The sequence below is a fragment of the Cibotium barometz genome, chromosome 21 (assembly GCF_041138505.1).
Source record: "Cibotium barometz isolate CiBa-2024 chromosome 21, ASM4113850v1, whole genome shotgun sequence".
In the NCBI taxonomy this organism is placed as follows: Eukaryota; Viridiplantae; Streptophyta; class Polypodiopsida; order Cyatheales; family Cibotiaceae; genus Cibotium; species Cibotium barometz.
Window position 1 is genome coordinate 8,226,860 of NC_141066.1, and position 17,574 is coordinate 8,244,433.

The following is a 17,574-nucleotide window of genomic DNA, read 5'->3' on the forward strand; positions in this document are numbered from 1 at the left end:
AAGTTGAAATAAAGCACAAGGGAAAGGACTCTATGAAGGACCTAACCCCAAAAGAGCCAAAAGCTGCACATGATGCAAAAGCATCCACCTCAAAGGCTGCCATTCAAACCAAAAAAACCCATTGCGGTAAGAAGAGAACACAAAAAAAAAAAACAAGAAAGAAATTTTGTTCTCGTCACGTGGGCAAACATAATGAAAACCTGACGATCCAAGGAAAGTCATAAAATGATACAAGTTCTAGTATGTCACTTAGTGAGGATGAAACAAGTTCTTACTCGTCACCATGTGCATCTCATAGACCAATCAAGAAACTAGAACCCACTCAACCACCCCAAACTAAAAATCATGATCACATGATATATGCAGAAGGCAAAGAGCAAGCTCTCAAGAGAGAGCATGCTTAGCATTGTTGAATGTCATACAAGATCACCGGTTGTAATGGAACCTCATAATGTCAAACTTAAAAAAACAACCAAAATTCAAAAACCAGAGGATTATTGCTTCCCCTTTCAAGAGGAAGATGTACTCTCTACAGAAGAGTCATTAGAGGCAAATTGCATGAATGATGCAGTTAAAAAAGCACGTGAGGAATTCGATGAATTCCTTATAAAATTAAAGCATTCTCTCAAATCCTCATTTGGAGGAGTGCTCTTTTCTTGTGGTGGTGAAACTAGCATAGCTTCTAACCTTGCACCTTTAGAGGCTCAACATGAGTTATACCAAGATATCAAGTGCTACATAGAACAAGACTGTATGGATTCACAGGTTTCCAAATAGACCTCAGTTAAAATTGTCAAAGGACCGAGTGTGCCATTATACACATTGGGCATTCTTGAAAAAGCTAAAAGCCAAAAAGAGGATGAAAGTGAATGGGAATATGAAACCGACATGGGATCTGAAGCTAAAACAAAAACTGAAACTGAAACATCCATAGTTCCTCTTGAAGATTCTATCATGGTATGGTTAGATTTCCCTACAGGAAATGATATTAAGCGCAAACGTGCATTGATTAGCCCTCGAGCTAGTCATATCATGACAATAGACACTTGGCTATCATTTTGGGACAATCTAAAATCATCCCTAAAGACAATGTTCTTGCAAGAGATGCTAGTGGAAAAAACATTGAAGTTTCAGGTTTCTTTAGCTATGCTACTTAAACAATTGGTGGAAACTCGCTTCACCCCCCACTTTCATTTACTATCTCCTCACTCGACTCACCCCTCATTCCCAGCTAGGAGTACTCCGAATTCCCTTGTTGGATCCATTCCTCTCGTTGCACACCACCCATCCCTTTTATTGGGCTACACTCATCTCTAGCGGCTCATCTCAGCAGTTGTTCGTCTCACTTCTACATGCACACCAGCATTATGTTTTGCAGGTCCACTCTTCACACACATTCCACGGCATTTTTACACACACTGAGTGGCCCATCCTAAGCGTCATCCCTCTCTGGACCCTGGTTCCACCTCGACCTCGCACTTGTGCCTGAGTCCTAAGGGAGCTACCATCTTTGCCCTCGTCATCAACGCCCCTCCCATTGACAACCATGCCACATGTACCCTCACCCTCAACCATCTATCACCCACCCACCGTTGCACCCCCTTCCTTAGGGGCACAACCTCCATCACCAGAGTAGCCTCTCCATTGCCATTGGTTTTGTCTTCCCTTACCTCTCCAGCGAGATGGCCATTCCTCAACCACCCCCTGCATCGACGTCCATGCCACAACCACCCTCATCATCCAGCTTCACCATCAACTACCTCCATGGCATCTTCACCTCCGATTCTCCTTCCTGGGATCCCCTCTTCCCATGTACCAATTGACATCACACCACATTTCCTTACTCACCTCCCCACCTTCACCATGGTTACCCTGGTCACCCCCATCATCTCCCTCACCTTCCCACAACTATACTAGAATCTCTTCTGGCGGAGATTCCTTCCACAACCATCCACCCCTCAATTCGTCTCACCTCACCAATTTTTTCAAAGTACTCCACGTGTCACCACCTCGTCTTCGACTTTGCCTTGCTCTCCCATAGATGTGAGTTATTAACTCTGGCCTCTACCACCCTCGTCATCCCCTTTGCTACCCTGTCTCTCAGTAGCACCGACTGTTCGAGCAAGCGTCACCTCCACCATTTTCTCTTTATGAGCCTCCCCCCCACAGTTTCGACCACTCCATCCAACCTAGCATGGCTTCCTTCTGAGTGCTATATCATGGCTGAGAAGTTGATGGAGGCCTCCCGACGGATCACTACCATCGATATCATCCACCAGCTCATATTGGGTGCCTTCAGTGACACCAACCGCGCTGGCACCTATGTCGGTCTATTTATCTAGCAAAGAGGGCCGCTTAGGAGTCTAGAGCCCCGTTTAGATGATACAGAGGAGGCCCACCAGAAGTTGTAGGAGACCATCATGCAATAGGATAAAGAGCTCCATGAGCTTCACGAGGAGTTGTTTGAGCTTTATTTATCTCCCATCCTTGATAAGAATGCCATGGAAGCCATTCAGGAGCAGGAGCACACCCTTTGGGTAGAGACCCAACACCAACATGAGTCCGAGATGCAGGCGCTCCGTATGGAGCATGAGGCAAAGCTCGCCGCCTTGTGGTACATGCATACACACACTTTGATAGAGCTCCGTCATCACCAGCATGAGATTGAGCTAGCTGCTCTCTATCAGCAGGCTTCATCCGCGAAGGAAACCCTTGCAAAGTTCTAGAGAAGGATGCCCTTGTAGAGTTCTAGCACCTCATCGAGCGGCGTCATTCTTTTCGCCTCCCACACCCCACATCCACCACTAGCTCTATAGGGCTTAGGGCTGAGGCCTCCTCCCACACCACTTAGGATGGTTGCTTCAGTATTTTTCTTTTTTCTATTTATCTACAGGCATGTACTAGCCATGGCCACATTTCATTTTGTAGTATCTCCTCTTTGTATGCGTGGACTTCATGCCAAACGTAGTGTCTTGATTGTTGTTTAGTTGATTTAGTGCTTCTATTGGTGTATGAGTGACCTTCGTGCCAGATGCTTTTCCCAGTGACGAGAGTTGTAATACAGATAGAGATAGCTTGCTAGATGCAGGTGATGATAGTTGTAATATAGACAAAGATAGCTTGTTAAATGCAAGCAACGGCAGTGGTAACACAGACAAAGATAGCTTGCTGGTGGATGAAGTTTCCCAGGAGATTGGTTGAATCATTTTTCTTGTTTGCGTATCACTCTCTAGAAGTTTTGCCTAGGAAGATATTTGCATGAGGTATGCCTCGGAGCCTGCCTGCCGGATGTTCTAGCTTGCCAAACAACCACCTTTTTTTTATGACATTCACCAAGACGGTGAATTGAGTAGTAGTGGGCGACCTACGGATAGGTAGCCAGGTCCCCACCAAGAGCAACTCCTCCCACTATCACCTCTGACCTCCGTGACCAGGCTCCAACCGCCGTCACCGCGGTGCCGTCCGACATCTCCTACCCATCGGGTCCTCCGAATACCATATACACTTACAACGTGCATGGCCAACTCCGAAGGTACTCATGAGTGGTACACCCCTCCATCACAACAGAGAGATCTTCATTGAGTACTATCCACCTTTCCCAAGGGATGTGCATGGAGACCTTTGGCTAAGTATACTCATGGAGGAACACCCCCTCCCTTTCCCAAGGCAGGGCGAGATCCTCTTTGAGCACCATCTACCTTTTCCCAATGAGTGTGACATCTAAAGAAGCAGAATATCTTCCCTCTACACAACATGATCAAGGGTTATAACTTCGAGGAGGAGGACACCCAAGAAGGAGTCGGGATTGTAAGAAGAGGGGGGAGGAGAAAAGGGGATCACGCTCTCCTCAAGTGTATTATTCTCTCTGCATTTTTGCTATACAATATTACTCTCCTGTGGTATTTTCTATATCTGTGTATGGTGTGAGTGTTCTATGGGTGTGGTATGAGTGGTGTATGGTGTGGTATGAGTGTTCTATGGGTGTGGTATGAGTGGTGTATGGTGTGAGTGTTCTATGGGTGTGGTATGAGTGGTGTGTGGGGATACTGCGATGCTAGGAGAGCACGATAGATGGTGTGAAGCATAGGTCTTACATGTCTAGACAATGAGGCTGACCAAGCCTTGGTGGGTATACTTCCTTGAGAGTATCCACACTCCCTTTCCCTAAGCCATAGTGATTGTGTAGGCAATCCGTGAGTTCCCTAGCGAGGACCAACGGAGTCATCCACACATCTAAACTTTTTCATCTAGTAGAGCCAACTCTAAGTGCGTGCAGTGCTAAGGAAAGGATGCAAGGTGTGGCACTCATCATACCCTTCATTTGCGAGCTACTTATTCCCGTCGACCATTGACTAGCCAAAGCAAACCAATGTTGGCTTATATTATATAATTTAGTAGCATAGAATATCTTGATATATGATTAAATTCATAGAGGCCTATACTACTAATTAACACACTTAAGCTTTATGCTTTCAATAAAAAGACAAGTCATGGTTTTAACTTTACATTCTTACAAAGAAAATTTTGTTGATTAAATTACTATTCATAAAGATTAGTATCTTGTATAATTTAATAGGTAGCCAATAGCTCATTAAAATTATTAATACAAGTAAAGATATTAATACAAGATTAATATCTTATATAATTTAATAGGTAGTCGATAACTCATTAAAATTATTATACTAATCTTTTCACATCATCTTCTTAGGAACACCATGTGGAATAAAAAACTTTTCATTTGTTTTAAATTTTAAAGTTTGATAATCATCTTGGACAATCCACCTTTTTCTTAAATGATAATTTTAATATATAAAGCATGAGAGAGTGAGAGAGAGAGAGAGAGAGAGAGAGAAAGAGGACATTCAAAATAATAACAAAAATGCAAAGAATTTTCTAATATGATAAAATGATAATGTTAAGCACTTAGTCTTTTCAATCACTCAACCTTAGTGGAAAGATAGAAATCGTTGTTAATCAAAATAGTTAAGCGCCTAAATTTTTCAACCTTTTTCCATTTTCTTGTGATGTTTGTTAAATTATTGAATATAGAAAAAATATCTATTTGTGGAACTAATTTAAAATAAAAAATTATGAGTGAAAAGTCATTTGATTCAAGTTGGCACAATTAATATAAATTTTATTTCAATTCTAGAAAAACTTTAGTGACATAACTCATTTATATATTATGATTAGAGGTGTTAGGCCACCTAGATACTACTTAACAATTCTAGAAAACTTTAGTAATATAACTCATTTATATATTATCATTAAAGGTGTTAGGCCGCCTAGATACTACTTAACACTTAACACTTGCGCTTCTTTCTTTCTAATAAAAAAAACATTATTTACTTAATTTCATATCTTTTGTCATTTAATAAATAGTCAAAATAAAAGCCACTTGTTCAAAATATTAAAACTTGATTGTGGCCTTGGATAATGCACTTCATTGTTGATTTTTATAAATTAAGTTAAAGATAATTATTAAATAATTAGCTACTATAAATATAAGTCCCATTACTTTTTTTGATGAATGGTTTTAATTTAATTGTTTTATTTACTTACTTGTTAAGACTGTATATAAATTGAAAGCAAATTTAATAGATAAGGAATAAATGTTAATCATTGACTTGGTTGTTGAAAGTTACATAACAAAGAATCCACTATTTTAAGACATGATATTGTAATCATGATATTGTAAAAATACAACAATAAGCAATAAATGTTAATCATTGACTTGGTTGTTGAAAGTTGTGCAACAAAGAATCCACTATTTGAAGACATGATATTGTAACAATACTATAATTATCAGTAGATAGAGCGCACATACCATAAAAGATATTTCCACTATCATAACATATAGCCAAGATAACTTTTCCCCATAAGAGAGAGAGAAAGAGATACTATTCAATTGTGTAAAGGTATAGTGAAGTGTGAACATGTGCATTTAGAAATAACTGTTTATCCATGAGTGATGTGTACATATGCCTTGCTCTAATAAGACATGACCTTAGATCTTTAATAATGTTTCATTTTTGTCAACTATTTCATGGTATAGGGTTCACTTGGATTAAGATTGTGTGTATCTTGGCTTGGGTATATATAGGAAAAAATGAATTTCTCCCATCAAAAGATAAGGGTTCATTATAAAAGTGGTTTATATCACTTCAATATCATATGAGAACATTTTTTAAATCACAAAACACTTCCTTGGAGGATTATATTATAAAACAAGGCTAAGGAATTAATATTGAAGATACTCGTATATATACAAGATAACGTGTATCATTATTAGATAAAAAATAAAATACTAAAATTTTATAGTCTAATTTTTTTTTAGCATATGCCATGAAGATTTATTAAAAATAAATAAAGCACAAAATTCATATAGCCCGATTCATTTTATTCACCACCAATAAAGCACTAAAATTTTATAGCCCAATTTGTTTTATTCGTAATGTATGTGGATATCTCAGGAAAAGATCGTCACTTGTTGACCAGATCAGAGCATTTGGATAATAACTATTAGAAGTAGGGATTAATGACTTTACAATAAGTACCGTTTCTTTCAATAATCAATTCTTTTTTGAAAAGATGCAAGGGAGAAGAGAGATTGAGCTCTTGCAAGCACATACACACTCACACAAACCCTAGAAGAGAACACACAAGGTGAGAGGCTAAAAATTCTTCTTCTTCTTCACACAACAAAAGAGGTCTACAAAGAAGATAAAGTGACTAACACACATAATAGAGCATATACAAGCGGTCCATAATGCGAACATGCTAAGTGGAGTGGGTAGGTGTGGACTAGTCAGTGTAGTCCAACTGTAGAATCTCTGGCGAAGATATGTTAGTGCCAGCTACTACTACCAAACCTACCAATGACGTAAATGTTAAACGGTCATGCAGGCGCCTCGTAAGTGTCAGCTCATGTTGATCTTGACATCTCAACACTCCCCCTCAAGCTCAACTCAAGCTCATGAACTCCAAGAATATCTCAAAATCTATCGAGCTTCTTAGCTCCCAAGGCCTTCATGAAGATGTCAGCGACCTAATCCTGTGTGCTGACGTAGGCCAAGTCGAAGTCGCCTCTCTCCCTCAATGTGTTTCATCCGCACATGGAAAACTGGGATCCTGGCCAACTATATACTACTAATATTGTCACAATATATGACAACCTTTCTCTCCACATGCAACCCCAAATTAGCAAGTAGCTTGCGTAACCAAGCTACCTCACACGCTGTCACTGCAACTCCTTTGTACTCAACAAGGCAACTGTGGGGGTTGCTTCTTGATGCTCCATGTCGCAGCAACACTCCCCAATGAAAACATAAATCCACTGGTAGATATCCTATCTGAGATGCTACTTGCCCAATCTACATCTGTGTACCCATATAGCTCCAATGATACACCTACCGCTAATACATAATCAATAGTTGCACACAAAACAGGGGATTATTTTACTAATTAGTGATTAATCAACACTAATCATTGTATTTTGGTGCAATTAAGGGTTCACATTTACCATTGGGTGTTTGATACAGATCCCTATAACTTCAGATTACAATTCGGAGATGGTTTGATACTCTAACCATTCAATACAGATTTGTTACCCTTGGCTTTATGTAATTTTTGGTGAAATTACGCTGATAAATCTATTGTAATTATCATTTAACACCAGACATGAGTTGTAAAAGGATAGATATTGCCCTTGAATCTTGAATTGGATCAAGAGGTAAGACCCCCTTCACGTCATCATGAGCAACGACACAAGAAATAGCTAAATTTAATGGGGAGTAGTTTTATACATGGCAAACAAAGACCATGTATTTGCTCATGAGGAAAAATCTGTGGGGGTTAGTTGAGGGAAGAGATGAATGCCCAGAGGTGATTGGGGAAAATGAGTGGAAGAGCAAGAATGATAAAGCATTAGACTCATTGCACTTAGTTTAAATGATGAAATCATTCACCACATCACAAGGATACAATGGGCAAAAGATGCATGGGATGAACTCAATAAATTATTTGGCACTCAAGCTAAAAATTCAAAGATAAATCTACTAATGCAATTCTACAAACTTGATATGAAGGAAAGTGAACCTTTAATCACACACTTGAACAAATACAAAAGCATTAAGCAACAATTGGCAGCCATTGGTAAGAAGGTAGAGGATGATGAGGCACTAGCAGTGCTTCTGAAGAGTGTGGACAAAGGAGAATATGAAAACATTGTGGCAACCTTAAAGAATGTACCTGAATTGAAGCTGCATGAGATAGAAGGAGCTCTACTAGAGCAAGAGACCAAGGTCAAAGAGAAGAATGTACCTGAATTGAAGCTGCATGAGATAGAAAGAGCTCAACTAGAGCAAGAGACCAAGGTCAAAGAGAAGAAAGTGGTGGACCCAACAACTGGAGAGAGGAAAAAGCATTCTTTACCTGAGGGGGATTCTCACGAGGACGAGGACGAGGACGAGGAAGAGGCAGGGGAGGAGGAATGACCTTCACTTGCCACAACTGTGGGAAGCTAGGACACATGGCAAGAGACTGCTATAGCAAACCCAGAGAAGAAGGAACGACATCAGCAAACTTCATGGAGACTCCTAAAGGAGTGGAGTCAGATCATCTTTTCTGAGAGAGAAAGAGAGAGAAACCCCAAAACCCAATGTAACCTACCCCAACAGAGTAAAACCACTTTTGAGCCCACTGATGATGTAGGCCATGCGATAGATGTATGTGTGAGCACTTTAGTCAAGGTCACGGGCACTTTTAGTAGCCTTGGACACATAGAGAGAGAGTGTGTCAAGGACTATGAGTTAGGGACTTGAGGCACTGGTCGTGGGCTACCAAGTAAGAGGGAAACTTGGTATAGGGTCCAGGTGTGCTAGGATTATTCACTTGAGGGGAGGTGTTGAAATATACAAGTGAATGGGTATGTGCGGGAACAAGCCCTTAGCAAGAGGCTGTAAAAGAGAGTCTGTAAATGAGTGGGAAGCAGTGAAAAGGTGAGTGGAATCTACTAGGAGAGAATAAAGGGTAGCATGAGAAGTTCTAGGATGTGTGGAGATATTCTGGGAAAAGTGAAGAGGTGGAGAGAATCAAGGAGAGATCAGTGGGATTAGATGCTTGGCATCTTGTGGATGTAAACACTATAAATTGAGGAATTAGCCTAATGAGTATTTGCTGGTTTTTGAGTATCCATGCCTACATTAAGCTATCAATTGCTCACTAATCTTATCTGAATCATCATCTAATCACTTTGCTAATGATGTTGATTCTTGCATTTGATCCACCATAGCTCATCACTTTGCTTGCATTTTAACACAATTTCCATGATGTATTACCCGCAATGCCTGTGAATGCCTGGCAAACTAAAAAAGGGAGGTCCATATGTGCCTAAAAGGTGATTTCGGCCCAACAACTTTTGTCCAAGAAAAGGATAATTTCCCTGTCTCTGATCTTGTGAAAAAAGCTCTTAAATTGGAGTTCGTTTGCCAGTGCCTCCTAAAGAGCTCCTGACAAGGGTGTAGTAGATAGCCAACAGAAAGGGAAAGAGTAAGGTCTTACCCTCATACCACTTCTTCCTGTGCTTCTCTTGTTTGCCATTCAGTCCTTAGCATGAACTAGGGTCTGATACCATGAAAAGATGCAGAAGAGAAGAGAGCTTAAGCTCTTGCAAAGCACACACTCACACAAACCCTAGAAGAGAACACACAAGGTGAGAGCCTAAAAATTCTTCTTCTTCTTCACACAACAAAAGAGTTCTACAAAGAAGATAAAGTGACTAACACACATAATAGAGTATATACAAGCGGTCCATAATGTGAACACGCTAAGTGGAGTGGGTAGGTGTGGACTAGTCGGTGTAGTCCAGCTGTAGAATCTCTGACGAAGATATGTCGGTGCCAACTACCAAACCCTCCAGTGATGTAAATGGAGTGTAAATGTCAAATGGTCAAATAGGTGCCTTGTGAGTGTCAGCTCATGTTGAGCTTGACATCTCAACATTTTTGGGCATCAATCAAGAGTGCGCATTGGGGGGGAGGGGCACTCTATAAAAACTCATATAGCATATTCAGGCAAGCAATATTTCAAATACCCCCATTTTAAAAAAATAACATAAATTTTCACCCCTCCTTTATAAGTGTACATATTTGGATTTTAAATTTAAACCCTCTTTATATAAATAAATGACGTTAAACAAGTACTTGTTTAGTCCCCTCTTGCATCAATACTACATATAAGTCTCCTATTAAAAAAACCTCACTCCATGCACTAAGGTGCTACATGTAACATGTGTATAAAGTGGTCCCTCGGAGTTGAGCGTTAAGTTATACTATGCATCCATATATTAATATCTGCATCCATATATTAATATCTGCATCCATATATGGATGCAGATATTAATGAATCCCAACACGTGGGACTTGAAAGAAAAGAATGATCTCATGTGAATTTTCATTGGAAAATCTAGCACTTAATAGCAATTAAAAATTGAATTTGAAAGTCAATGTTTCTATAAGATAACCTTACATGTTTGAGAAAAAATTAACATGTACAATATAAACATGTTTGAAGATGTTTATGGAAATTATGCTTGGGATGGAATGATTTAACATTGTTTAATCATAATGCTTCCACCTAGAATATCTTGTCATGAGGGCTTATGAAGATTAGTGTAAACATTATACTATCTACAAGATCCAAAGAGAAACACGTGCATTTAATTTGTTTGAGAACATATACCAATCAAAGGTCATATTATATCTACAAGATCCCATGGATTAAAAAGATCAAGCAATAATGCATTTGATGTGTTTGAATTTAAAAGGGGTTTAGGCTAGAAGACCATGTAAGGTCCTCAACACTCTCATGCACAAGGGGGTGAGGCGGCTCAAAGACCATATACCTAGGTGTGTAACTAGGTGGTGAGGTCCTCTATAAGGTTCAACAAGCATTTTTTCCAACCAAAAATAAAGCTCATGCTCAAAAGTAATTGAGATTTAGCACGAAAACATAGACAAAATCTGGGATTATGAAAATAAAGGCAATGCCAAAATCAAAGCCAAAATTTTGGGTAGAAAATATACTACAAACCTGGCATCTTCTAAACTCTTATGCACATAGTCATTTGTGAGAGGGGGAACCATATCATGAAGGGATGAAAAAATAATCTTGATCTTCTAACTTCAAGTTCCAAGCCCTCCTCTAAGGAAAGGCTTAAAAGGCCTTAAAAGATAAATCCAATGAATAGCCTCTAATGTTTTTTCCAACCAAGCTTCCATTTTTACTACCTAGGTGGGTGACAAAATGCACCATGTCTCGACTTTCAAGAATAGGATCCTCTAGCTAAGTTTTCTAGGGACATCATTAATTTTGGGGACTCTATTCTCAACTCTCGAGAGAAGAGGGTCCCCAACTAGGTTTTTTAGAGACATCATTAATTTTATTAGAATATTTGATATTTTCTCAAAATTTTATGGTTTTTTAGAGACATCATTAATTTTATTAGAATATTTGATATTTTCTCAAAATTTTATGGTTTTTTTAAAGGTTCATACTACTCAGTTATTTTTTAGCAAAGATATTTTTTAATCTTTTTGTTTCGGCAACTAAGATCATTGTAGTCTCTCTCAAATTCTCATGTCTGCATTGTGCAAGGAGTATTGTGGTCGAACAGACATAATACCTCCCAAAAGAGGTGAACAAGCACATTGTAGGGAGTTTGATCTACACGACTATCACCAAGTAGGAGTATTGTGGTCGAGCAGACACAATACCTCCCAAACAACTATTTTTTCTTTGTTTTTAAACAAGAAACTATGGCCCTAAGTGTTATGGGAGAATGATAATGGATGTTGAGGAACTCTCCTCTATCTCTTTTTAGGTGGCCACACTAGACTCTCATCACACTCAAGGACCCAAACCAGTCTGTGTTGAATTTCCTAATCTCCCTCTTCATCTTTACCCTCTACTCAAACTAATAGTAGAACTAATATGAAGACTATTAGGGACTAGACCACTCACAAACCTGAGCCCTAGATGGCTATTAGGGACTAGGCCACTCACAAACCCGAACCCTAAATGGCTCCCTCAAGCTCTAATGGAGAAATATATTATGAAGGATTTACCAAAATATCTAGAAATTAAATTAGGGGAGTACAACAACAACCTATTACCTTTAAAAGCCTCCCAGTGCGTGTTTACATTGTGGTGACCACTACATTAAAAGATGCCCAATTATATATCCTCTAGCCGCCTCCCAGGATGAAGACAACAATTCTTTAGAGAAAAAAAAACACATTAAAATCAAAGATTTCCAACAAGTGGGGAGAAGGAACATAGTTGAATATAGAACTTATACCCAAAACCCATCAATAAGCCTAGAAATGCCAACAGGTTCACACCCCTCCTAGTTGACCTCACAAAACTCACTCAGCGAGGAGAAGAGATCCAAAGCATGGAGGACAACGAATGTGTCCTAAGAACACAATTCCAAGGAACAAAAGAAGGTTATGAAAGGAGTTGGAAGAGTCCAGAATGCCAGCCAACCTTGACTATAACATGACCTAGGCAGAAGAGGAAACCTTCCCTAGAGATTTTTTTTTTAAAAAAAAAGCCCTCAAAATTAGTACATCTAAACTAGGAACTCCAAAGCTAGCAGCAGAGCTGGTAGACAAGACAACTAAAAGAAGGCAATCCCAAGTGAGGGCTGCATGCCTTGATAGAGAAGAACTCTCAAGGTTCACGAAAGCCTCCCCCCAAAAGCCTTAAGAAATGAAGACAATCCCAAGTGAGGGCTGCATGCCTTGATAGAGAAGAACTCTCAAGGTTCACGAAAGCCTCCCCCCAACTCTCAAGGTTCACGAAAGCCTCCCCCCAAAAGCCTTAAGAAATGAAGACAATCTCGATGATTTCTTTCAATACCAAAAACTATAAACCAAGGATTATCAAAGACTGGATGTGGCATATGTCCATTTTCCCATACCTCGTATGCTTATAGGAAATTAAGGTTACATAAGATATTCTTAAGAAAAACATAAATACCCTCTCGGGATAACATAAATGGTTCTCCACAAGTTAGTGGAGGTATTATTGTGACGGTCCTAGATGACAAATAGGACCCTCTAAAAATAAAGTGACAAGAAAGTTGACAAAACTTCCAAGGATGTCCTGACGCTCCTCTGATGGGAGGGATCCTTTAGGCTTTACCCTTCTCTATCAATGAAGGAGTGATCAAACTTATTCACAAAAGGGAATAAAATGAGATACTTTCTCCAATTGGAGGCCAATCATGATGATTTTGACAAATTAGAAAATATTTGCCAAGGATCGAGACTCTCAGGAAACCTCAAAGACTAGATTAGGTTAAAATAAAAAAGGATTCATCAAGAGTAGGTTCATTTTAGATTCCTTCTTCTTCTCTTCTAGTCTTTTTCATAGCGCATGGCGATATCCTCCTCATTGATAAGCCTCTTGTAAATCTAGCATTTTAGTGTGCTTGTTGTTGCAACTCTATAACCTCTAGCTTGTGTTGTTCGGTGAGGCTCTCCACTTGAATCTACAGCTACGTATTGTGGGATCTTTTATTTAGCACTTCTTTTTTAAGGACTAGCTACTCAAGGAGCACTTGGATTTGTGTGGTGAGGATGTGGCTAGCATCTGATAACTCTTTTTTCTTAAGTTTAGCCTCCCTAGTGACCCAATCCACTTTTTCCATTACTTGCACATTGAGCCTAGTGAGGGTGATAATATGTTGTTTAAGCATACAGTTGGTAGAGGCTTGCATGTGGAAGTTGTGCTCCATCGTCTAGACCAAGAGTATGCTAAGATCTGAGACATATGCCTCCATTTCTTAATCCCCTCTCTTGCCTTGCTGTAAGTATTCTTCCACTATGTTGTACTTTGAACGCAAGGTAGTGTAGAAGTTCTTTCTCTAGCTCGATGTTGTTGAAGACACTGTAGATGCTGCACACAAAATCTTTGCCACTACACAACCCAAACACCCAAAATCGAGCATAAACAATCCAAAATGACGCCTCTCCAAAACGTCTATAGAAACCTTGTGATGCCAAAATCGTGCCACGATTTGTATACTTTATATACAGCACACTACAATATATATCTTCTTCTCCTAAGAGGGTATCTCAATCGGAAACAAAAAAACAGAGTCGTGAAGAGGGAGACAGACTAATAGATCAAGTTTCAAAGAAGCTAGCTCTAATACCAATTGTTAGAATTAGGGTTAGGGTTGCAACAATGCACACACACAAAATAGAAAAGCTTGAGAGCACACAAACTCAATAGATAAAAATAAACAAATGTGTGACAAATACAAAAGATAAGTACACATCCCAAAATGAGTAGATAAGAGAATGTACATATACACAGAGAAAAAAACCTTCTAGTGAGAGAAAAAGTACCATGAGGATCCTAAGTATGTTCACACACATCACTACCATATAATGTTACACTTACAGTTGGAGCACACTCTAGGTTATTATTAAATGGGAGACTAGTTGAGAGATTTGAGAGAAAAAGATCTGTGAGTAGATAAGTACGCATCCCAAAATGAATAGATAAGAGGGTGTACATATGCACAGAGAAAAAAACCTTCTAGTTCAAAAGAAAAAGTACCCTGACGATCCTAAGTGTGTTCACACATCACTACCATATAATGTAACACTCTAGGTTGTTATTAAATGAGAGACTAGTTGAGAGATTTGAGAGAAAAAGATCTGTGAGACAAAGCTATCCTCTAGTCCCTTTGATGTTTATTGTGACTTCTCATCCTTTGTTAGTATACTGCCTTAGAAGACGCTGGTGGAAAAGGATTAATATCAAGGCTCATGAAACTTAAAAATGGAAAACTGTTGGTTATCTAATTCTTTGACGATGACTCCTTGTTATTTTTGAAAGTTGACAATGAGAATGTGATTGGGACTAGAGGAAATATGCAAAAGCTTTTTTGTAAAGGACTACTGTCAATTTGTAGATATTAATATATTAATATATTTTTGTTCAAACAAACAAAAAAAAAGAACACTACACTGGTTTATCTCCCTCACATTCGTTAAAGATCGCAAGTGATAAAAACCAACAGCGGCACATTGTTTCATTAAAAAATTTAAAAAAACGTACAAAAGTGCTCGTTGCAGTATGTATATTATGTCCCAACAACAACATACGGTCGTCTCTGCCTTTATCTACATGGAGAAGGGAGCCTTAAAGGCTCTACGCTGTGACATTACAGTCAGCTCACTATAATCATTGTGGATATGTGCAGCAACAAAACAGAAAGCCCTGACTAAGTTTTTTAGCAGTGCATAAGGCCGATTTGATGAAGAGAAAACACTAGGAAACCACACTAACCATAGGTTGGGTAGAAGCCTTTTTTTGCAACAAAGAGGCTTCTTTCAAGGCACTTGAGAGACCAGAAACCTTAGTTCCTCTGCCGTGCTTTGGTTGCTCATCCAGGGCTGGCAGCTGCCAATCCGTCCACATTACAGTGCAAATGTCTCTGCTCTCCACAAAGGCATCATTCAAATCCCTTGCAAACCCTCTCGTTACTGCTGCTCTATTGTTGTTAACCTCCCTTCCATTAAGTTTATGCAAATTATTATTACCTCTGGCTTGGGCCTTGTAATAGGATATATCCATCTCTTTGGTGAACTCCAAGGTGAATAATCTAGGGCCCCTTAACCCTAGCCCTAGCAAGTCATCCGAGCTTTTTGAGTTCTGGGATTCTGCGTTTGTTGTTCTCCTGTATGAAGAGAACCACTTAGCCTGCATGTATCTCTGTTTACGCCAAGGTGGCAAGTGTAGGCCTTGATCTTTCAAGGATCGCTTGGCTGCATTGGACATTATTTTTAATATTTGCTTTAATCTCTCCGCTCTCCCCACATAAAGCTTGGGTACCACATTCAAGAGCTGAGAATAATAGTTTGAAGCCCTCGCAATTTCGAATTGCGCTTGGAAATCGATGTCCACTATGAAGCGATCGTGTTTTCCATTCTTGCCTTCGACGATCACGTCGATGTATTCATAATCACCTGCCAAAATATATAGAATTAAATTAGATGACGAACAAAGCTATGTACATATATATGTATATATATACATATATGTATATATATATATGTACATATATATATGTATATATACATATACATATACATATACATATACATATATAAAAAGCTCGAGAATAATATTAAGGTCTCCATGTACTTTTTTCCACCTTTTTTATATTTTGGAAATAGAAGCCAAGACGGAAATGTGAAAATCGTACGATAAATTTAAATATCGTGTTTATCGGTTTCTATTTAACGCGTACGACAAATTAAGCTAAACCAAGGGCTACGTGCTTATCCGTTGATTACCTGATGGTAATCCGTCTCCATGATTCCATCTCGACTTGCAGATCGCAGCGTTGTACCCTTCTTGCCGTAAACGCTTCATAACGGGGCGGTGCAAGCGGCCTCGGATGGCGTTAACGCCGTCATCTTTCCCGTCATCACTGGCCGTCAACTCCTCCATCTCTGCCTCGATGGCGTTTGCAACATCCGCAAGCAGAAGCAATTCAGGTGTGCTGGTGCAAGAAGTCACTCCCTGCAAAACACATTGAGTCCCCATAATTGAGACAAGACTAAAACTAAAGTGATTCGAAGTTAACACGCCTGGTAAGCAGTTACAGCCGACCAGTCCGTGCTTAATACACTTAGCCCCTAGTTAGTCTCAGTTAAACAGATTCAATTTCCGGTTATTCATGCTACCTCGAGAATCTCGCAGAGCTGCTCCCCTGGGAATGGAGGGTCTTCATGCTCCTTGAGAATGCACGCTTCATCGCTGCAAACCCCATCCACGCAGTTGCAGCGGGCGCGCCCGCAGCTTCCCACAAGCACGTCTTCCTCTAGAAACTCGTGAACCATGGCGGCCAGGCACACAGAGCTTGGATCATGATGGCTCCCGCTGCTGCTGTAGTTCAAGGTGGAGGTTCTATAAAAGCGAGCCCGGACAATTTCTGAGCATGGATCTGTCACCTGTTTTGGACGGATAGGCTGCGCAGAGGTTGACTGGACTGCCATGAGACTGCTTGCAGAGGTATGAAATGCAGGTAACGGCCGGGCGGGCGGGGGTGGAGCCGGCGCACCTGCAGGAGCTTGGGTTGCAGAAGGGTGGCGACGGTGGCTATGCTTGGATATAGAAGAAGACGAGCGCAGGACGTAGAGGCCCGGCATTATTTCTGCTTACAACAAGAAAAGGCGAGGCACTCAAGCTATGGCTTTTGTAGACATATATATTTTAGCCGCACGAGAAGAGAGGAGAGAGACACAGGGACAGAGAGATAAGGATCAACTTCCGATCAAGAGAGGATGGTTGCTCCTTTATGTACCCGGGATCAAAGAGACGAAGAAGATGGTGGGTTGGTGGGCCCAACGAAATCCGCAAAACCATTGCACCCTCGAATTTATCGGCTCTTCTTCTTTTCTCACAGCAACTACCAGACACTTTCTTCCAGCGCTGCTAAATAAGAGGGTGAAAATTTAGCTACCCGATACTCCTGCACACATGCCAAAA

General features: G+C 39.9%; 1 protein-coding gene across 1 annotated transcript; it reads right to left on the bottom strand.

The window, feature by feature from the left end:
• Positions 1-15,082: 15,082 nt before the first annotated feature.
• On the bottom strand, positions 15,083-17,375 carry LOC147626803 (uncharacterized). Its single transcript, XM_086815353.1, has 3 exons — positions 16,770-17,375; positions 16,377-16,605; positions 15,083-16,046 (listed from the first exon to the last, which is right to left on the bottom strand). Exons 1-3 carry the CDS (start codon positions 17,232-17,234, stop codon positions 15,349-15,351), a joined length of 1,392 nt encoding a protein of 463 aa, XP_086671479.1. The 5' UTR covers positions 17,235-17,375; the 3' UTR covers positions 15,083-15,348.
• Between the last annotated feature and the right edge of the window lie 199 nt (positions 17,376-17,574).

Coding starts and splice junctions, on each gene's coding strand:
- LOC147626803 (XM_086815353.1), bottom strand. CDS start 17,234: ATGCCGGGCCTCTACGTCCTGCGCTCGTCTTCTTCTATATCCAAGCAT. Junction 16,606..16,769: donor AGCTCTGCGAGATTCTCGAG/GTAGCATGAATA, acceptor TGTGTTTTGCAG/GGAGTGACTTCTTGCACCAG. Junction 16,047..16,376: donor TGGAGACGGATTACCATCAG/GTAATCAACGGA, acceptor ATATTTTGGCAG/GTGATTATGAATACATCGAC.